The sequence below is a fragment of the Nycticebus coucang genome, chromosome 9, assembly GCF_027406575.1.
Source record: "Nycticebus coucang isolate mNycCou1 chromosome 9, mNycCou1.pri, whole genome shotgun sequence".
Taxonomy (NCBI): Eukaryota; Metazoa; Chordata; class Mammalia; order Primates; family Lorisidae; genus Nycticebus; species Nycticebus coucang.
In genome coordinates this window covers 76,698,757-76,721,552 of record NC_069788.1, presented here as the reverse complement: position 1 = coordinate 76,721,552, position 22,796 = coordinate 76,698,757, and the positions used below count along the sequence as shown (strand labels likewise).

The window sequence follows — 22,796 nt, the reverse complement described above, 5'->3', positions numbered from 1 at the left end:
GGTTCTAACGAAATCTCTCATATACACAAGACAAGAAGCGTGGAATACAGACTCCAGTGATCTTCCGGTCTGTCACTCTACCTTCGCTTCCAGGGAGTGGAAATCACCAGGGCTCCGGGGCTTTCTTCTCCTCCTTCTGTCCTACTTCCTGTTTCTTAGTACTGCGGGCTTCCGGCCTGCTTTCCTTTGGAGGTCAGTTTCAGGAGAATTTCCCTTTCAGAATTCGGTCTCGCAGTCCCCCAGGACACTGTGGGCTACGAGCCTTTTTTTCCGCTTTAGAACTCTCCGGTCGGAATCTGGTTGCAGAGGAAGTTCACACTGCGCTGCGGGCACCGTCTGCCGCCCCTCCCCCGCTCCGCCCAAGACTACCCCCGTCCTCCGGCCACGCCCACCCGGGTGTCGGTGACGCAGGCGTGGCACCGTACCGGATTACATAAAAGACCGCAATACAAGGAGAGAGCTAAGGAGCGCACTTGCTTGGTTGGCTCCTGAGTCTCTGAGCGCGGCAACCAAGGCAGCGGTGGTGTTGAACGAAGGTAGCTGATGGGGGCGACCCTGCGCAGGGTGGGGACCGGGGACTCGAGGTTTGAGCTTTAGCTCCCGCGGTTTGTTGCTGAGAGAAGGGACGAGGACAGAAGCGCAAGCCGCGCACCAGGAGAGCCCAAGCGGGAGGCGCCGTCTCAGGTGTAGAAATGGCCTTTATCGGGCGGTTGCTGGTCAGCGGGGCTGTGCCCTGGGAGCGCCCCAGAGCTGCGCGGCGCGATGCCCAGCGAGCCGCAGACGCTGTCCTTCCTCCTCCCGCCGCCGCTGAGCCGGCCTGGGTCCTCAGCCGGTGTCCGCGTCCCCACATACCGGCACTGTTTTCTCACCGCTTCTCTCTCAGGGATCTACAAAATGACGTCTGTCCAACCTCTTCTTTGTGTTTTTACAATCTCCAATTGCAAATTCGGGCACCTTTTACCTATTCTCATTTTTTCAATAATGCAGCTAACCCGATGGAACCCTTCCTTGTTCCTGAGCACCCTTCCAGGGCCTTGGCATCAGCGGTGCCAAGCACAATCCTTGCTTTCAGAACGTCCAGTCTGGTGGGGGAACACAGGCACTGAGATGAGGAATTGTAATGGGGGCGATGGGTCCTCTTAGGAGCTGTTTCGTGGACGGGGTTCTTCTGAGGCTGCAATTGCCAGTGGAACTAAGAAGGGGGAGGACGATTAACCCTGTGACAGGGGTGGGGACTTGGAAGTGAAATAAGCAGTGTTTGCCAAGGCTCTGAAGTGAATTTGAAATGGGTGCCAGGATGGCCAGAGGTGGAGAAGCCATTTCAGTAGGGTACCATCAAGCTCATCCTTAGGGTCAGGGGAGGGTCAAGGGGAGCAGTAAAAAGATTAAGACCCACTCCTCTCTTAGGAGGCTGTGTGTGTGTGTGTGTGTGTGTGTGTGTGTGTTGTCCCAAGGTGCTCCAGTGGTTCTGTCTGCATTTTCCTGGGCTGATTACCGGGGGAGTGGCTGCAGGGAGACCAGAGGCTCTGGAGGGAAGCTTGCCTGGCTCAGACAGGGTTAGGGCTGGAGAGAGACTTGGGGGCAGAAAGCAGGCCTTGGTGATGGGTGTGGGGGGACAAGGGAAAGATGGAAAGGAGTCAGGGAAGTCTCCCAGGGTCTCAGGCTAGCAGTTAGGGTAGTGAAGGTCTCATTTCCAAGGACACTGGGAACTGTGGCCTGGAGGTGGTGGCAGAAATCTGCTGGGTTTCAGGTGTGTGGCTAGCAGACCTGTCTGCTTTATTCACACTTTGGCCTCCACTAGCTTTACAGATAGTGCCTCCTTGTTCTTGCTGGTTTTACTGCCTAACTTTTTACTGTTCTTTTTTTGTCTTTCTGTTCTCATAGCCTATAAAGATGAGTCCCTTCTTTGCAGGCAGTCTTCTCTCATGCCTTTTGGTGGGCCTAGTGCTCTCAAATCTGTTTTGAAGTCAGCAAGGACATTAAAGAAAATGAAGCAACAACAGTTCATCTCAGCCCCACTTCCAGTGTTTGAAAGTGACATGGTATGCAGGATAGTGATGTGCAGGAACTCTTTTTATCTTTCCCATTAGAATGTAAGCTCTTTGAAGGGAGTGTACAGATTTGTGTGTTTGAGTCTTCAGTGCCTAGAGTAGTAATAGGTGCTCAGTAAATATTTACTGAAGGAATGAATTCCTTTTTGTACCACTCATATCTATCCCAGACACACTTTTTATTATTTTTTTTTTTTGAGAGTCTTATTTTGTTGCCCTCAGTAGAGTGCTATGGTGTCATAGCTCACAGTAATCTCAAACTCTTTGGGCTCAAGTGATTCTCTTGTGGCAGCCTCCCAAGTAGCTGGGACTACAGGCGCCCACAACGCTGGGCTATTTTTTGGAGATGGGGTTTTGCTTTTGCTCAGGCTGGTCTCAAACTTGTGAGCTCAATCTACCTGCTTCTGCCTCCCAGAGTGCTAGGATTACAGGTATGAGCCACTGCACCTGGCCCCAGATGTACTCCTATCTAGTACCTGTTTGGCATAAAGGAGATAGATTTGTTTAATGAATAGGTATCCCTTTATTCTCTTTTCATATGTCTAGATCTTTTTTAAAAGTAATCAATAGACGTTATGTTTTAGCGCTGTTTAAGTTTTACAGCAAAATTGAAGGGTAAGAATATATGCCCTCCTATACCTATCCTGTCCCCTAAAGCCTCCCCTACCACAAACATCCTGTACCAGTATGGTACATTTGTTAGAACTGATGAACTAATACAGATACCTTATTGTCAGTCGAAGTTCAGAGTGTATTTTAGGTTTCACTCTTTGTGTTGTACAATCTATATACCTTTGGCAAATGTATCAAGACATGTATCTACCATTGTTATATCACACTATACTGCCCTAAAAATCTCCTGTAATCCATCTATTCATCCCTTCCTCCCTATAACCACTCCCTGCCCTGCAACTACAAATCTTTTTACTGTCTCCATAGTTTGGTCTTCTCCAATATGCACATAGTTGGAATTATACATTACATTGTCTTTTCAGATTGGCTTTCCTCACTTAGAAACATACTCTTAAGATTCCACTATGAGATGCCCATGCTAACCCAGGAGCTCTGAATCCTCCCAGGTAACCCACCCAGTGCATTCTGCTTGGCCAAGCGGCCTTCCCTGCGCGGCAGAGGTTTCTGTTTCCTCTTTTCTTTAGGCCTGCCGATTCACCTGAAAACAAAAAACGCGCTCCTCTAGGTGCCAGGAGAGCTCCAGGATTAAAACCCAAGAGCGCGGCCCCGCAGGCGGCGGGGCGGGCGCTCTCACAGGCCTCCTCTCAGGCGGGAGCTAGGGGAGGAGGCAGAGCCAGCAGTCCACGCCCCCCAGCTGACAGCACTCCACGAAGACGTGCAGCCACCCGAACGGCCTCACGGAGCGTGGCTGTCGCGGTGGGCCTACGCCTTGGGGCGCCAGAGCACACCTCGTCCGAACGAAACCGAAGGACCGCGGTTGGACCGCAGGGTGACGGAACCCGGCGCGGTGAGCGGGCGGGCGCGGGGCGGCCACTCCCAAACCCAGATCCCGGTGACTTTCCTCGTCCGGGCTTGGGTGCCCTCCCCCAGCCCGTCCCGCGAGGCTGCCGCGGCGTCTGAGCAAATCCTAACTCTCCTACCACCGCTTCTTCCTTCACTCCGGCCTCGGGCCATCTGGCGCAGAAACGAAAGTAATTTGTGGGTGCGTCTGTGCCGAGGCCTAGCCGCCGCCAGGATCCCCGGCAGTCCGCTTCCCGGAAGCAGCGTGCGTGCGGGGGGCGGGGTCCGCGCCGTTTCCGGAAGTCGAGCTGCTGGCGGGAACCCTTGTGCCTTTTGTTGTGGAATATCTAGGCGCAAGTCCGGAGCGGGGCGAAGTCCTGCCCTCGATCCACGTCTGTGGTGTGACAGTGTAATAGACGCTTCGTTGCTAATGTCCTTGTTGTCTTGGCAGGGATGACCTGTCGTTTTTGCAGTATGTTATTAAGAAAAAAGTAGTGCTTGCTCTCGCCATAACAGAGTTACGTCCTGGAATGGCACTTTTTATCAATCCTTGGAAGTGGCTATTCAGTACTGCACTTGGGGCCGCAGCAGGTTGTGAAGAACATCAAAAGCATTCCCGCATGTTCTTAGATGTCACCTGGCAAATGGAAAAAGAGCAGTCAATAGAGCTGAAGGGATAAATGTCCTAACCCTAAGAGGCTTCTTTGGTTGTCGGTTGCATTTGCGTTTATGAAGTGCTACAGAGTCTCTCTTCAGGATATCAAAGAGGCTAGGCTGCGTCCTTTTCTCCTAAGCATTCGACAGAGTTTAATAAGAATGTGTAGAGGGGAGGATGTCTGGGATCATTTTTTTGTCTCTTGCTGATCATTTGTTTGTTCCTATGTCAGAGCTCTGGTTTGTCTTGGGCAATGCAATGCACGAGGCTATTCAAATGAAGGTCTTTATGTCTTTGGACCACTACTAATTCTTTCCTGATTTACACTTTAAGAAACCAAGGCATGTAGTGAACTTTGACATGTACAATGACGTATTAGGCATGTACATTTTGTGACTGCCAGGAAGGTGTATTGAGTAAGGAGGAAATTGTGATCAGTTATAAATGTGGCATACTGCAGTTATTTTTTTTGTTGTTGTTGTTAAAGAGACAGAATCTCACCTTATCGCCGTCGGTAGAGTGCTGTGGCATCACAGCTCACGACAACCTCCAACTCCTGGGCTTAGGCGATTCTCTTGCCTCAGCCTCCCAAGTAGCTGGGACCACCGGCGCCCGCCTGAACGCCCGGTTATTTTTGGTTTCAATTTGGCCGGGGCCCTACCCACTGAGCCACAGGCACCGCCTTACTGCCGCTGGTTTATAAGCCAAAAGTGAAGAGTAGGTTTGTTTTAAATGAAACCTGGAGTGTACCATCATTATTTGTACTGATAAAACAGCAAAAACAAATTCTTCATTTTCATTTTCCTCTATCTGAGGCAGTATGTTGAGCCCCAGAAATACATTGTACTTTCAGGGCTGTGAATTTGGCTGAGTATTAAGAAGAATTCTTGAAATACCAACATACAAACTGGACAAACTACTGTGTGGTGCTTGTTAATCCATATTATTAATCCATATTATTCCATGATATGAAATTTGAAAAATATGTATAACTTTCCATGCTTTGATTGGATGTTATATTTTGGCAAAAATAGTTGACTATATTATCTGTAGAATAATGATTTTGAACCATATATTTCCTGTTTTTAAAATTTTGTCCATTCCTCTTGTGTCTGATTGTTGCATACTCGTTTAATATAGATGAGTAAGGCTGTAAGCTTGGGTTTTTTCATCTGGATTTTTCCAAAGACAGAAAATGTTTGCTGTCTACAGAGATAGAATGTGTTAGTGAACTGAGAGTGAAAGTTTAAATGACAAAGGTTTGATTCCAGAATCTACCACCTTAGGTGAATCATTTAACTACAAATCTTAATTTCTTCATTTGTAAAATTTACAGATAAAGTTTACAGATCATAGTGTGTTCATGGAGGTGATAATACTTGTTTAAACTCTTTTTCAGTCTGTCTCTTGCTGAGCATTGGCTCCCTATTTTTTTTTTTTTTATGGCAAGCATGAAACAAAGTTTATTGAGAAGGAGAAAGCAAGGTTTATACAGTAAGTGCAAGGTATAGGCTTACAGAGCAAGACATGTTTTCCATAGTCAGCACATGGTTCCCCATTGTCACAATAAAGAAAAGGCCTATTGGCCCTTTTTTGCTCAGAGCTCTTGTTTATCTTGGCAAAGCATCCAGCTGCTATAATCAAAGAACCTTGAAGAAGTTCTTTAGTCACTTGGATACCTGAGTAAAATTGGATCTCCATTAGCAAGGAAGAAAGGGCAGTGACAGGTAGGCAACCAACATTTTCTATCACACTCTTGTTATGCATGGCCATCATGTAGAAATAGGAGCAAGTCAGTTAGAATATTGATGTAGACTTACCCTGCCTTAGAAAGTAATATGTGAAATTTCTTGGAATTTTTCATTAATTTCAGTAGGAAAAAAGTCACTTCCCTGACTCCTTGAGTTAATGTCCATTTATTCAAAAACATTAACAAATTCCATTAAAATGTATACAATTATGTATTAGTTGAAATTAGTTAATATAACAGGCCAGCATGCCTTCATTAATTACTCTGTATTATGGCTATATAACCTCCCTAAATTCAGTGTTTCTGTAGCTCTTGGGTATCCTTCACTAAACTACAAACAAAGGCCTTCCTAAGATACACATATTCAGTATATAAAGTTGAATTGTTCATGGGGGAAAAGAGTGAGGAAGAAGAGTAAAAAAAGAAATTATTAGAAACCGAATGATAAGATTAAGATCTTACTAAACTAGAATTGCAGGGTTATAAGAAGAACTGACTCTGGTCATGAACTGAGCTCACAAAGTCTGGCAGACCCACCTGGAGGCCTCCTTCCCCTAAGTTCCACTGCACACAGGAGGCACTGTGAGTCCTATTAGGTTTTGACAAATTCAACAAAGTTTAGGGGACGTGGCCTGGACTGAAGGAGAGATACCGAATAGAACTCGTCAGGGCATGTGTAGTTCTTTCCTATTTCCTTACTGTTAGCATTTAAAAAAAAATGTTATTAAACTTTCTTAAACAGCATTATTTTGATACTGCTAGACATATTTCAGAGTATGGGTGAGCCATAACTTACCCTCTCCTCTGTACTTGTTAATTATTTTGCATGCTTTTGCTGTTCTATATAATGTTACCAGGAACATCCTTGTGCATAATCTTTATCAGGATCTCTGATTTAATTCCTTAAAGAACTATTGAGTCAAGGAATTATTCCTTTCAAAAAATATAACTTTTTTTTTTTTTTTGTGGTTTTTGGCCGGGGCTGGGTTTGAACCCGCCACCTCCGGCATATGGGACTGGCGCCCTACTCCTTGAGCCACTTTTGAGACAGAGTGTCACTATGTCACCCTCTGTAGAGTGCTGTGGCGTCATAGGTCACAGCAACCTCAAACTCTTGGGCTTAAGCAATTCTCTTGCCTCAGCCTCCCAAGTAGCTGGGACTACAGGCACCCCCACAACACCTGGCTAGTTTTTTCTTGTTGCAGTTGTCATTGTTGTTTAGCTGGCCCAGGCTGGGTTTGAACCCACCAGCCTGGGCGTATGTGGCCGGCGTCCTACCCACTAAGCTACAGGCACCACCCCAAAAATATAATTTTTATAAACTGAATTTGTGTTTATTATAGAAAATTTGGAACATATAGTAAATGTGTAAAAAAGAAAATACAGATAACCCTACAATCTAGATATAATTGTTGTTAACATTTTGATGTCTTTCTCTGTGTCTGTTTTCTGTACATATATCTGTATCAGCATCTATGTCTATACACACAGATATATACATATAGGTATTTATTATTCTTACATATTTATTCCTTGAAAACACTTTTGAAAGGCTATATAATCTGTCATATGAATGTCCTGTAATTCATTTAAATACATCCTTTATTTTTAGACAGTCTAATTTAGTTCTTTTTAAAAAATAGTTATCCGTTTAATGATCAGCTGCCATATGTCAGGATCTGTTAGCCACTGGAGATAATACACAGGACAGTTTCCTGCCTTCTGTGAGCTTCATGAGAAACATTTCTCAAATTCCAGCTGTCTTAACTGTTTCGGGGGGGAACATACTTGGTACTGTGAAAATGTTTAATGGGAAGAGTTAGGATGGCCTCTCTCAAGAAATGACAGTTGGCTGAGACCAGAAGAGTGAGTACATCTAGTCAGGCGAGAGGTTGGGGGAAGAAGGTTCCCTAGGAGGGTGACAGCAGAAGGGTGGGACAAATTAGAACATGTGGTAGGGAAGACGTGATGTCGTGTGCTCCTGTGGATTTACAACAAATGGAAAAGGAGGATTAAAGTCAATGTTCTGTCTTTTATGCCTTCTGTCCTCCACTCACCCCCATCTCGAGTCAGTAGAGACCTGCTGAGCAGAGTGATGCCAGCTGCACACTGAGGCATTCTCAAAGCCTGGGTGGGTGGCTGGACCAACCAGAGCCATAAAGTAGGCAACAAAGACGTTTTCACAGAAAGGTATTTCTTTTTCTCATACAACCTAGCAGTTCTGTAAGGCTGTCATTATTTCATTTTGCAGATGAGGAAATGGAGGCTTAAGTAAGTTCCCTAAGGTTACAGGGCTAGTGAGTCACAGAGCTAGAGTTCATGTGCAGGAGAAGGCTCCCGTGCCCTGCCTTCTGTGCCTCCTCACCCTAGTCGCTCAGTTTTCATACCTTTACCCTGGCAGCCTCCTTCACCCCTCCCCCTGCTTCATCTCACGTTGCACTTCTTTCCAGAGGGCACTTCCTCTTGTTTGGCAACGTCTTCCATCATTGTCGGGAAGGTAGCCATAAAGGCTGCTACTCACCTGCCAGGCTGGGCCAGCCACAGCCTTTGGATGCTGTGTAGAGGCTGGTGCCCTGAGCAGTAGGCCACTGAACAAGACTACTTTAGGAACTCCCCTCTCCTCATGGTACTTTTTATTCTTTAAGTCCTTGCCCTCCAACATTTTATTATGACAACATCAAAGTGCAAAATGTGAAAGGTTTTCTAGTGAACTCCCCGACACCTCTCATCAGTATCATCTTACGCTCTTGCTTCATCACGTAGCCGTCCATCTCCTTCCCCGTGCGTCTGTCCATCACTCTGTCTGATGCGTTGATGCATGTCCAATGCTTACCTTTAACTAGGGTTCCATATGTTTACAGGTTTTTCTTTTGGTGTAAAATGTCCCTGCAATTAAGAGTACATTGGGGAATATCGACAAATGTAATGCACTCATACCACAGAGCATCACCAGCACCCCAGAAAGTTCCCTCCTGCCCCACCCCACTCACCTGTCACCTTGCCCATGGGCAGCCAGTATTCTTTTTCCAACACATTAGTTATGACTGTTCTGGAACTTAATGCAAATGGAGTTATATACTATATATTCTTTTGTATAGGGCTTCTTTCACTCAGTGCTATGTTTTTTGTATTTCATTCATGCTGTTTTGTGTATGAGTAATTCATTTTTATTCCTGAGTAGTATCCTCTTGTGTTAATACACCGGAGATTTATTTTTTTATTTTTTTATTTTTTTGTAGAGACAGAGTCTCACTTTATGGCCCTTGGTAAAGTGCCGTGGCCTCACACAGCTCACAGCAACCTCCAACTCCTGGGCTTAAGCGATTCTCTTGCTTCAGCCTCCCGAGTAGCTGGGACTACAGGCGCCCGCCACAACGCCCGGCTACGGAGATTTATTTTTCCTACCCATTCTCTTATTGATGGGCAATTGTTTCCAGTTTGGCACTGTTGTGAATAAAGTTCTATGAACAGGTACAAGTCTGTTTGGACACAGGTTTTCATTTCTCTAGGAACTGGAATTGCTGAGTCATATAAAGTATTTTTAATCTTATAAGCAAAGTATATGCATTATGACATGTAAGATATGTAGGTATTCTTTTGATGGCCTTTCAAATTTTGATGAGTACTTTATGCCCTGTCGAGTGTTATTTTTCACTGTATTGAGATTGAGGTATTTCTGGAATATAAAGCATCCATAGTTGCCCTTTTACCCTTCTACTTGAAACCCAGACATGCCCACTGATGTGTGAGTACACTGTCCCCCCCAGTATGTCCTTTTGGTATGCATGGAGTTTCTCTTTTGCTACAAAGCTCTTTGCTAGTCTTTTGTCCAAAATGATTATACCATTTTATACTCCTACCAAAAATGTGTGAGAATTCTGGTCGCTTCCCAGCTTTACCAGTGTTTGGTGCTGTTAGTTTTAAAACTTTTGAATATCCTGGTAGGTGTGTGGTGGTGTCTCATTGTGATTTCCCATGGATTTTTATTCTTTATTTTAGTTTGGGGAAAATGAATGAATGGAAGAAAAGAAGGGAAGAAGGATGAAGCAAATAGTTCTATTTTTTGAGATCTGACATCGCATACTTCAGAGTACTGATGGACAAGTTGTCTAAATTCTCAGCCTTTTTTTACATCTTCCTATTCCTCTTAGAGAATGCATTGCCCTTTTTATGTTCACATTCCCTTTTTTGTTCATAATTGTTGTAAACATTTATTTTCTAATGCTATTCAGTAGCTCATTTACCTGAAGTTCTTTGGTGCCTAGCACTGCCGTTTATTGTCTCTGCTGGCTATGGCTCATGGTAAATTTTTTCATTTGTGTTTTATAATTTTGGAAAGAGAAATCATGTTAAAGTAGGTTTTATTTATGAGAATCCTGGCTGGCCTGGCATTGTGTTTGCTTTAACCTTATAACCTCGGGATATCATCAGCCCATGACCATTTCCTATATAAAAGTTCTTAGTTTGGGTGGGAGGTCCTGGGCATCCTCTTTATGAGCTTCACTTCAAAGCTGAAATCTATCTGAAGACAGGTTCAAGGTTATGCATTTACATGGACTTTTTATTAATACTCCATGCCCAGTTTAAGGCAAATATGTTTGTTGGTAAGCTGCTTCTTTTCTGCTCATTCTTTCATGGAGGGGTAGCATATAGAGCAGTGCCAGGTTAAGTGGGGAGTCTTCATTCTAGCCCTCTTTTCTTTCTTTCTTTTTTTTTTTTGTGATTTTTGGCCAGGGCTGGGTTTGAACCTGCCACCTCCAGCATATGGGACCAGCACACTACTCCTTTGAGCCATAGGCTCCATCCTCCAGCCCTCTTTTCTTTTTTTTTTTACTTTATATTATATTTGTTTATTTATTTATTTATTTTTTTATTAAATCATAGCTGTGTATATTGATATGATCATGGGGCATCATACACTAACTTCAGAGACCGTTTGACACATTTTCATCACAATGGTTAACATAGCCTTCCTGGCATTATTATCTCAGTTACTGTGCCAAGACATTTACATTCCACATTTACCAAGTTTCGCATATACCCCTGTAAGATGCACCACAGGTGTAATCCCACCAATCCCCTTCCGTCTACCCACCATCTTTAATCATCAGAGAAATGCAAATCAAAACTACTTTGAGATATCATCTAACTCCAGTGAGACTAGTCTATATCACAAAATCTCAAGACCAGAGATGTTGGCGTGGATGTGGAAAAAAGGGAACACTTCTGCACTGCTGGTGGGAATGCAAATTAATACATTTCTTTTGGAAAGATATATGGAGAACACTTAGAGATCTAAAAATAGATCTGCCATTCAATCCTGTAATTCCTCTGCTGGGCATATACCCAGAAGACCAAAAATCACACCATAACAAAGATATTTGTACCAGAATGTTTATTGCAGCCCTATTCATAATTGCTAAGTCATGGAAAAAGCCCAAGTGCCCATCGATCCACGAATGGATTAATAAATTGTGGTATATGTACACCATGGAATATTATGCAGCCTTAAAGAAAGATGGAGACTTTACCTCTTTCATGTTTACATGGATGGAGCTGGAACATATTCTTCTTAGTAAAGTATCTCAAGAATGGAAGAAAATGTACCCAATGTACTCAGCCCTACTATGAAACTAATTTGGGGCTTTCACATGAAAGCTATAACCCAGCCCTCTTTTCTTAAATGCTCTGATCTCAGCTTCTGTCCCTGGCAAGGCATTAAGCCCTGACTTCTGGATGGCGAGATTGACAGTGCCCCACAGGGCTGCCACATGGGCCACTACTCACCTCTGGTGCTCTATTCTTTTTTTTTTTTTCTGTTCCTAGAATTCTTTTCTTTCCTGTTGTGCATTTGAATCGATGTTTGTATTGTGTTATCCACCACGTATAGGTTCTTTGTAGCAGGAGGGTTTTTAAGATTTTCTAATGTTCCATATTTCCAAAAATGACAAGTCTGAAGGAATAAAAAGCATAGTCTTCTGTGAGTCTTAGAAATATAAAAAGTGGCTCTTTTTAGAGTCTATTCTCAGAAAAACAAAGGCACACCAAGCATTTGGCGGAACTTTACAAAAGCATATGTTTTTGCCCTGAGAGAGCCTCTGTTTTCTTTACAGGGTACAGCTCTGAGAGGAAAAAAAAGTATAATTTTGAGCATTCAGAAGGCAACCAGACATGTCTTTGGATGACATTAAGATGAAATCCAGTGACTTCCTGAAGAAGGAAGATCTGGACAGCGGAGGTTTTGGGAAGGTGTCCTTGTGTATCCACAGAACCCATGGACTAGTGATAATGAAAAAGGTGTACACAGGGCCCAAGCGCACTGAGTGAGTTGGGAGCAGAGGTGGGTGGGCCTGCCTCTGAGCTGGCCCTGGAAAGTGGCTGTTGTGGAGGTGTGGGTCAGTGTGGGGATGAGACTGCTGGTGTTAGAATGAGACAGACCCTGGTGGGATGTCAGGGGTAACGATGATGCTCGTTATTATCACTGATGGGGATTCTGAGGCTGAATGAAAAGCTCATGGCTAATAAATAATGGAAAAGAAATGAAGAGGAAGAAAATTGAAAAAGACAAAAAGGTAAGGGTGGTGAGGGAGGCAGACAAGAAGTTGGGGAAGGTATCAGTGAAGACAGATTTATACGCTTCACTTTTTTTTTTTTTGGAGACAGAATCTCAAGCTGTCACCTTGGATAAAATGCCGTGGTGTCACAGCTCATAGCAATCTCCAACTCTTGGGCTTAAGCGATTCTCTTGCCTCAGCCTCCCAAGTAGCTGGGACTACAGGCGCCTGCCGCAACACTGGCTATTTTATTGTTGCAGTTGTCGTTGTTGTTGAGCTGGCCCTGGACGGGTTCAAACCCGCCAGCCTCTGTGCATGCAGCCGGCACCATTACTGCTGTGCTATGGACGCAGAGCCTCACTTCACATTTTTGGTGAGGACCAGTTCTAAGTGAAAAAAAGAAAAGAAAAGAAAGAAAGAAAGGCAGTTCGTTCCTGAGAAGTTCTAAAAATCTGTTTAAAGCCATCAGTGGAGTGATTGTACCTCTCTCCCTCCTTATCAGAATGGTTAGGAGAGAGGCTATGTTTTTTATTGTACTATCCAACACAATCTTTTTTAACTTTTAGAGACAGGATCTCACTCTATTGCCCACGCCGGAGTGCAGGGGTACAGTCATAGCTCATTGTAACCTCAAACTCCTGCAGGCTGTATTATTGCTATTCATGTACTTTTTCATTCATTCATCCTTTTGTTTAGTTTTCTTCAGCATTTAATCCTACTTATAGAGCAGGAGGGCTATAAAGATGAACAGGAAACCACTCTGCCTTCCAAGGCTCGTGTTGAGCCTGGAAGAGATCAGAACATACCCAGGAGTATGACTAAAGTATGTGCAGTATGATGCCTTGGAGACACAGGCAGGGCTCTGCGGTGCTGGGTCTGCGTGGCTCAGCATGGCTACTTTCTGCCCACAGGTACAATGAGTCCCTTCTTGAGGAGGGCAAGATGATGAACAGACTGAGGCATAGTCGGGTGGTGAAGCTCCTGGGCATCATCATTGAAGAAGGAAACTACTGCCTGGTCATGGAGTTTATGGAGAAGGGCAACCTGATGAGTGTTCTGAAATCTGAGGTACGGAGTCTCTGCTACATTCCTGTGCCCAGTGGGCAGGCCAGCTGTCTACTACACTGCCCCTGTGCTGTTCATTTGTGACTCGCTGCTATAAAATGATCCCTTTGTGAATTCACTGAGTAGTTTGGATTTTCTGAAGTCAGTCCCTTGTTAAATTTTCCTTGCATTTCACTGCCCTGAGGGTGGTATCCATTGTCTCATTCTTGTTGACAGTCCTCTGTATCACACACAATGTTGTCTTAGTACTGAGGTTGGCTATTTACCATACTCGTCAACCACTCTGCAATCCATGATCCAGAGCTAGTCCCTGTCTGCCTGAAGCACATCATCTAAAGTATGATACATGCACAGTGGATGACATTTAAATATGGGTTGATTGATGAAGGCATCTATACTGTAAATGACTGTGACAAATATGGATTAGTTGCATATAATAGACATGAATATAAGACAAGATAGAGTATCAGTGTTTGTAATTTGATACTGTTCCAGAAACTTTTAGGTTAAGTGTAGAACGTTAGTGGCAACAACATTGGATAAGATTTAAAGCAGGAATATAAAAATTGTTTTTTCTGCTCGTTTTATCTGCGTTCATCATACTATTGATTCCTTTAACACTCTTTAAAAAGTTTATGTGCCTATTAAGATGAAGAGCTCCTGGGGGTTTCTCAGGAATCAATAGCCAGTATGATTGAGGCAGGTAAAAGGAACAAATAGTGGTGTGGTGTGATGGTGCTTTGATAGATATACTCATTGTCAGCTGTGGAGTGCAGATGAGAGGTACCTACCCAGCCAAAATAGACAGGAGACAGTAGGTGTTTTTGAAGCAGAGAGTTAGGGAGTAAGTGTTCTAGGCAGAGAGAATGGCTTAGAGAGTCTGCTAAATTTGAGGAACTGTAGATCACTGGAGTTGGCCAGAGCAAAGATTATATGTGCAAAGTGGTGGATTATGACTGCCTTTATGGCAAATACTCCCCCTTTTCCACCTTCTCCTCACCCCACCATTGCCAAGTCAACAAACATCTCTTCTAGATACCTTCTGGGAAGAATAAGATTGATTGATTATAATGATTTTTGATCAGATTGCTTTCTTCTTCCGAACTAGCTAAGATCCACTGTTAGAATATGTGGGCATTTTGATTGGGAGAGAAGTCATTCAGACTTGGAGGCATCCTGCAGGATTGGCAGGGATCAGGTGCACCAGTTTGGGCTCAGCAAGAAGTCAGGAGGACCTGAAACAGAGAAGCAGAAAGGGGTTGGGAAGGGAACCAACTTTGCTTGCTTCAAATTTTTTCCTAAGTCCAAAGATATACCAAGGAAGAAGGGGAAAAAAAATCTTTTCTGCTATTTTCTGTACAGTGGAGATCAAGCTATTAATACTGTAGTTTACCTATGCTGTGTCCTAAATATGGCTTGAGGGATAGACTTGGGAATCTGACTTCTATCATTAAAATTGTTTTCCTATTAACCAATAACCAATATATAATACAGTTTTAGGAAACATCCTATTAAGTCTGGCTTTTCAGACTTAAACAAAACTAAAATTTAAACACTATAATAGAAACTGGAATTGTTTGTATTAATACTGATGTTCACATAACTAGAATAATTATTAGTACAAGGAGCCTGAGACTGTACAAAGATCTGAAGTAAATTCACTTCATCATATTTTTACCATCATGTTTATCCTAGATTAATTTTTACATGGCTGTAATCAGTATGAACATGTTCCTTTGTATTCTTTTTTCTATTAATATTATTTCACATGCTCATTTCTATGACATTTTTCACATATTCAAAATAAATATACCATTATATCATAATGAGTATACCACACAAAATGTTTGTTTGTGTATTTATTCATCCATTCATTCAACAAACATTCCAGGTACCATCCGAGGTACTAATGACACAATCCTAAATGATAAAAATCATGTATGTTTGTGTTCTTAAAGAGCTTGATTTTATAGCTTTTTATATGTTACCAGATTGGCATGGAATTTCTGTTTTTACAGTGACAAAATACAATGCACTTAGTCCCTAGAATGAAATCACTATTGTTTCACAATGACGGCAGTGCTCAGAGCATCTGTCCTGTCCTCAGGTTAGATCCGCCGCTGTATCCTAGTCTGGGATTTTTATTCCTGTGAATCAGTTGCTTTGGTTTATTTAATTACCTATCTGTTTCATAGACTTATATCCCCTTTTTAGATCAGTATCCCACTTTCTGTAAAAGGAAGGATAATTGTGGAGACCATTGAAGGAATGTGCTACTTACATGGAGAAGGTGTGATACACAAGGACCTGAAGCCTGAAAACATCCTGGTTGATAGTGACTTCCACATTAAGGTAAACCATAATCCATAGGCTTCTAGGAGGATGGCTAATGTTTGCTTTTAATTCTCCACTGTAAATTCATTCTCATAGATGGTAGGTGATGAAGACCTGGTTCAGCTTTTAACTGGTGTTGGTGATGCCAACAGGCTCTATCAAGTTTTAAAAGAAAAATGCATTCTTAATGAAGTTAGGAGGTAACGGTCAGGATCTAACTCTGGGGAGGAGTGGCATTGATTGGGGTAGAGAACCACTCTTTCCTAGAGTATGTTTTCCTCCTGTTGGACTTGAGATGGAAACATTCAAGACGTACCTTGTTCACCTTGGGATGGGCCATTTTCCTGAGCAAGACTCCCCTCCTTGGGAAATGCAGAGGCATGTAAAGGTGTGTACAGGAAACCTGAGAATTCAGATATGGCCTGAGAGATCAATACTGAGTTCTCCATGTCACCATCAAAAACCTCTATTTTGAAATTTGGCTGATTCGTGGTTATTATGTGTTGACTTCCATCTGCATTTAAAAAAATCACTTGATCTTAGCCAAAAGGCCAAGCAGCGATTGCACTTAAAAAATCAATTTTCTTTTCTTTTTTTTTTTTTTTTTATAGAGACAGAGTCTCACTGTACCACCCTCGGGTAAAGTGCCGTGGCGTCACACGGCTCACAGCAACCTCTAACTCTTGGGCTTACGCGATTCTCTTGCCTCAGCCTCCCGAGCAGCTGGGACTACAGGCGCCCGCCACAACGCCCGGCTATTTTTTGGTTGCAGTTTGGCCGGGGCTGGGTTTCTATTCATAAATCTCTTTTCATTGTAGTAAAAGGAATAAGGGAAAGGGATGTGTCTGTTGTTCATCCAAAGGCAACGTTTAACTAGGGGAATGTTACACCTGATTAGCTTTGGCAGCAGGAGAATATAAGCATGAGAATATGAAAGGGGAAGTGACATTAAGTGGAGAACTTGGCCTCCTGCTTACCCAGGTGTCCTTCTCTACAAAGAAGATTCTGCTTCTCTACTTTGTACTAATTTGGGACAGACTTTTTTCCTCTCTGTCTTTAAAGAAGGTTCTTTCTTTAAATCTTTAACTTATCTCTTATATTCTAGGTTAGAATTTGTGAATTTTAGATAACCATGTGCCAAAATGGATCCCCAAATGCTTGCTTGGATTCCTAGAGGCAGATGTGAAACTGCCAGCTTTGGTTTCTTCTTAACCGGATGTTTCTGGCATTTTGTTCTGCTTCCTCCATCTCTGTTCTATGTCTGACCTTGGTATTTTCCTCTCTGCTTTTTTGTCTGTTTTTCTCCTCCTTCCCATCCCATCTTCTCTTAGGTTCAGTCTACCAGCTCAAAACAAGCAGCACCACAGTCCTTTATCCTCTGTATGTCTTTGGGATCCTTGGAAATTCGCATCATGGGCCTCTGGACGCCATTTGGGGAAGTGGAAGGTGTAGTGCCTGGTCACCATCAGCTACATAAATCTGCAGAGAAGAAAGTACCATTCTTCCTCCTAGCCCCATAAATAGCTGAAAAACATACACAGAGTAAATGAGGGATTTAGATAAACATGCTTTATTGTTGTTGTTAACGCAAAAATATCTTCTGCTTTTCCCCTTCTCTATTGTTGTGTAAGAATTGAGATACCAGAGTTTCACATGACCATTTCTTTGGGGAAATTTTCCAGACAGCTGAGGAAACATAAAGTTTCTATGAGCCTATTCAGAAGTAGGTGTTTTCAACCTGCCCAATGCTGCCATTCCTGAAAATTCACTGTACCTGACAATATATTGTATGAGCCCAAAAGTTAAAGCCAAATCTAATTTGCTTATAGCCTTCACAGAACAATCCCATTGCCTTGGTCTCTTTTGCAGATAGCAGATCTTGGTGCTGCTTCTTTTAAGACGTGGAGCAGACTGACAAAAGAGGAGCACAATGAGCAGAAGAAAGTGAACAGCACCTGTAAGAAAAATGGAGGCACCCTCTTCTACATGGCCCCGGAGCACCTGAATGACATCAATGCAAAGCCCACAGAGAAGTCTGACGTGTACAGCTTTGCCATAGTGCTTTGGGCAATATTTGCAAATAAGGAGCCATATGAAAGTAAGACATATATAGAGAAGTGAGATTTGGGTACTAATTAACATTGTTACACGAAATAATGGACTTCAGTGAGATCAGTTAAGATGTATTAATTTCTTTTTTTTTTGGACAGAGTCCCACTCTGTTACCCCAGGCTAGAGTACTGTAGTATCGTAGCTCACAGCAACCTCAAACTCCTGGGTTCCAGTGAGCCTCCTGCCTCAGCCTCCCGAGTGCTGGGACCACAGTGCCTGCCACAATGCCTAGCTAATTTTTCCATTTTTAGTAGAGACATAGTCTCACTTTTGCTCAGGATGGTCTTGGACTCCTGACCTCAAGCAATCCTCCTACCTTGGCCTCTCAGAGTGCTATAATTACAGGCCTACTTGTTTATTTAATGTCAGTCTTACCCACTGACATGAGTTCCATGAGGACCAGGATCACATCTGATTTATTCACTACTGTCTTCTCAGTGTCTACATACGCAGTATCTGTAACATAATAGAGGCTCAGCAAATTTTTATTGAATGAATGAATTCTAGTTTAGCAATCAGAGATTACAAAATGAATAGAAGCCTCCGTTGTGCACTGAAGCCTGGGAGGAGGTGTGAAATTCCATAGATCTTCCTGGAGAGGAAGATTTGATTGTTTCTGCTGTTGAGGACTTAGCCTTTCACACTGCCATACATATGCTTCATACTTTAACTCATTCAATTACTCTCTCATTGAAGAGTTACATTTTTTGCAGTCTTGACTGTGGGCAATTTAGTCAATGTTGGAATTATAAAGATAAGTAAGTTGTAGCTTGTGCAGGAAAACTGGGACAGTCTTCAGTTTATTTAGTGCATAAACTAATAGACATTTTCTTTTGGTAATTATCACATTCTTTTTGGGTAATTAGCAACATCCATGGTTTAACAATCATTTCTTTGCAAATGCCTCTTAAAATCTCTGTCTCTGGTCCTGGCCCAGATATTCACTAGCCCAGATCCATCCCATGCAGCAGAGAAGCCTCCAAAACAGCATCCCCCAAACAAGTCCAGGTTCTCAACACTCTCCTTGCAGTTCAGCCCTCTTCACTCCTCTTTGTTGGATCAGAAATTGCATCTTCACCAAGTTGCCCAGCCAGGAGCCTTTACCATCTTTCAAGACTCAACCTTGCCCTTCCTCATCCACATTCACTCAAACTTCAAAACCTGTGAATTTAAGATATACACACACACACATATATACACGTGTGTGTGTGTATATATATATATATATATATGTATATGTACATCAAGATGCATCTTCAGACTTGGCACCTGTGGCTCAAGCGGCTAAGGTGGCAGCCACATACACCTGAGCTGGCGAGTTCAAATCCCGGTCCCACAAAACAACAGTGATGGCTGAACCAAAATATAGCCAGGCGTTGTGGCAGGCACCTGTGGTCTCAGCTTCTTGGGAGGTGGAGGCAGGAGAATCGCTTAAGCCCAGGAGTTTGAGGTTGCTGTGAACTGTGAGGGTGACAGCTTGAGGCTCTGTCTCAAAAAAAAAAAAAAAAAAAAAAAGTTGCATCTTCAACCTGTCCACCTCTCTCTGCCCTTCACTGGCCTCTGATTAATTCTGGACCCTCCTCATTTCTGTTTCAGGCTCCTCCAGAGGTCCACTGTCCCTGTGGCAGCCAAAATGACCATCCTAAAAAGCAAATGTGACCCTCTCACTCAGCTATTGAAAATCCTCTCTAGACTGCCCATGGCCTTCAGAATAAAGTTTAAATTCCCCAGGTGGAATATGAAGTCCTTCAGGACCTGTCCTTCATTCTCTAGCCTTATCCCTTCCCCTCCTCCCTTGTCAGTGCGTTACGCAGAGCGAGCGTGTGCCATACTGGAGGCATCATGATTTCTGTAACTTCCAGTCTATTCATACTCCCTGCCTGGAATCCTCCCCTCGAGTCCTCCTTCCCATTTTGGATCTGACCATTAGGCAAGTGGATATCTAGGCCAGGACCACAGACAGAGATTTAAAAGATATCTGCAAACAGATGCTCTTTACCTGCTAATTTTTCTGGACTCAATAAAGCGTTCACAGACCTTCCATTCTAGTCACAGCTATGTTACCAGAACCCCTGTACTTCTTCTTGAATAGCAATTATCACTTTTTATTTTATTTAATTTTATTTATTTATTTATTTTTGGAGACAGAATCTTAGTTTGCCGTCCTCAGTAGAGTGCTATGTCGTCATAGCTCACAGCAACCTCAAACTTTTGGGCTCAAGCGATTTTTTTGCCTCAGTCTCCTAAGGAGTTGGGACAACACTCAGGTTTCTCTTCAGATAGTATAAATCTTTCTCCTTTTACCAAGTAGCTGGGACTACAGGTGCCCACCACCATGCCCAGCTGTTTTTTTGAGACGAGGTCTTGCTCTGGCTCAGGCTGGTCTGGAACCTGTGAGCTCAGGCAATCCACCTTCCTCAGCCTTCCAAGTGCTAGGATTATAGGCATGTGCCACCATGCCCGGTCTCACTTTGTGTTTTAAATCACTCTCATTAAATTGAACTCCATAAAGGCAAGGGCTGTATATGTATTTGCCTTTGTATTAAAATCCAGGGCTCAGTGCCTATAGCTCAGCGGCTAGGGCATCAGCCACATACCACCAGGGCTGGCAGGTTCAAACCAGCCCGGGCCCGCCAAACAACAATGACAACTACAACAACAACAACAACAAATAGCCGGGCGTTGTGGTAGGTGCCTGTAGTCCTAGCTACTTGGGAGGCTGAGGCAAGAGAATCGTTTAAGCCTAAGAGTTTGAGGTTGCTATGAGCTGTGATGCCGCAGCACTCTACTGAGGGCGATATAGTGAGACTCTGTCTCAAAAAATAAAAATAAATAAAAATAAGCTGGGCGCTTAAGGCTCAAGTGGCTAAGGTGCCAGTCACATACACCTGAGCTGGTGGGTTCGAATCCAGCCCAGGCCTGGCAAACAACAAGGACGGCTACAACCAAAAAAATAGCCAGGTGTTGGGGGCAGGCGCCTGTAGTCCCAGCTAGTCGAGAAGCTGAGGCAAGAGAATCGCTTGAGCTCAGGAGTTGGAGGTTGCTGTGAGCTGTGATGCCACGACACTCTACTACCCATGGTGACAGCTTGAGGCTCTGTCTCAAAAAATAAAAGAAATAAAATCCAGGGCAAGCCATTGCCTTTACCCACATAATCCATTTGTCCTATCTACCAGCAGGTAGCCTTCTTAAGAAGTGAATTTTGTCTTTGATCTGCAGACATTTAAATGCTGTTTGATCATCTCTGCAATGGAAGATGTCAGCTCTTTGTCACAAAGCCATTCCTACCCTACGGAATGAGGCAGCTATACTGCAAGCACAGCCTAGGCAGAGACAGATTAGCAATCTCGTCCAAATTCTTTCACCTTCCTGTCTGGGAGAGGGCGGACCTGAAAGGAAGGCTCACCCTAGGCTCCTCTTTGCTTTCTAGATGCTCTCTGTGAGCAGCAGCTGATTGTGTGCATCCAGAAGGGGAACAGGCCAGACATAAGGGACATCAAGCACTGCCCACAGAAGGTCATCGGACTCATGGAGCTCTGCTGGGAAGCAAATCCGGAAGCTCGGCCGACATTTCCTGGTAATGACATTTTTCCTGACTTTGTAAGATGTAGCCTATGTGGTGATTTTTCTAGTAAGATATCAGGACCTTGGTTTGAGCCTTCAAAAAGCTGAGTTCCACTTTACTTGTAGATTCAAACTGATCTTGTGGATTTCAAATATTTCATTCAATGAAAAGATGCCATCTTTCTTAAAAGCATGAAGGCACATAGGCCTTCTTGTTCCTTTTTTTGTAATTAACTTTTAAAATTATGTTAACATACCCATACCATTAAATTTAACATTGTAACACTTTTTTAAGTGTATAGGTCTGTAGCATCGAGTACAGTCACACTATTGTGTGGCCATCACCACCACCCATCTTTGGGGCTTCCAAACTGAAACTCTGTCCTCGTTAACCAATAACTCCGCTCTCCTCTCCCCTAGCCCCTGCGCCCATTCTACTCCATCTGTCCCTGTGAATTTGGCTACCCTGGGTACCTCACATGGGTGGAATCATACAGTTTTCATCCTTTTGTGTCTTATTTCAATTACTGTAATGTCCTCAAAGTTCATCCATGTTGTATTATCTCTCTCTTTTTTTACTTTTATTAAGTCATATACACATAGGTATTATCTCTTTTTAAGGGTGAATAATATTCCACTGTGTAGATAGATCACTTGCTTTTATCCATTCATCTATCTATGGGCACTTGGGTTACTTCCACAAGCCTTCTCATTCCTTAGCTTCTGGTCCTTCTTTCCCCTCCCCTGGTTTAGCTAATATCTTTATTTTTTTGAGACAGAGAAATCTGAAAGAAATCAGGTGAGCAAAAAAGATATGGTAGGAAGGCACCAAGGAGCCTACAAAGTATTTTGCCCTTGTTTTTCTGCTATGAGAAATAGAAATGCCCTGCCCACCACTACCACCAAGGCATTAGAGTGGTGCTTTGATTTAATTGTGCATTTGCTTATGTGCTCAGTCAGCATTAATCTTCTCCTGCCTTAGTATCGTCTTTCATGCTTTTTTCACTTTCAAATATTAAAGTTCTCATTATAAGGCAATTGTAATAAATTCATATGCAATTATAAGAAATAATGCAAGGAAATCACATGGATTCTTTATTCGCATTCCCCTTGTGAAATCACAGTAAGATATTGATATCAATACTGTCAGATACAGAACATTTCCATCACCACAAGGATCCCCTGTGCTGCCCAAAGGGTAGCCTGTTGGTGTGAATGTCAGTGCTGCAGAAGGACAG

The 22,796-nt window shown here is 43.2% G+C and overlaps 1 protein-coding gene across 2 annotated transcripts in view; it reads left to right on the top strand.

The window, feature by feature from the left end:
* The first annotated feature begins 436 nt into the window (after positions 1-436).
* RIPK1 (receptor interacting serine/threonine kinase 1) overlaps positions 437-22,796 on the top strand; it is a 46,222-nt gene continuing 23,862 nt past the window's right edge. Inside the window, exons 1-6 of one of the 2 annotated variants that reach the window (XM_053602290.1) lie at positions 437-536; positions 12,043-12,252; positions 13,395-13,551; positions 15,763-15,900; positions 17,752-17,980; positions 21,425-21,571. In XM_053602290.1, coding sequence (XP_053458265.1) covers positions 12,101-12,252; positions 13,395-13,551; positions 15,763-15,900; positions 17,752-17,980; positions 21,425-21,571 — 823 coding nt within the window. In that variant the 5' untranslated portion in view covers positions 437-536; positions 12,043-12,100. Of the gene's footprint in view, positions 537-3,208; positions 3,532-12,042; positions 12,253-13,394; positions 13,552-15,762; positions 15,901-17,751; positions 17,981-21,424; positions 21,572-22,796 lie in introns of those variants that run through there. The other variant, XM_053602291.1, reaches the window with a different exon arrangement.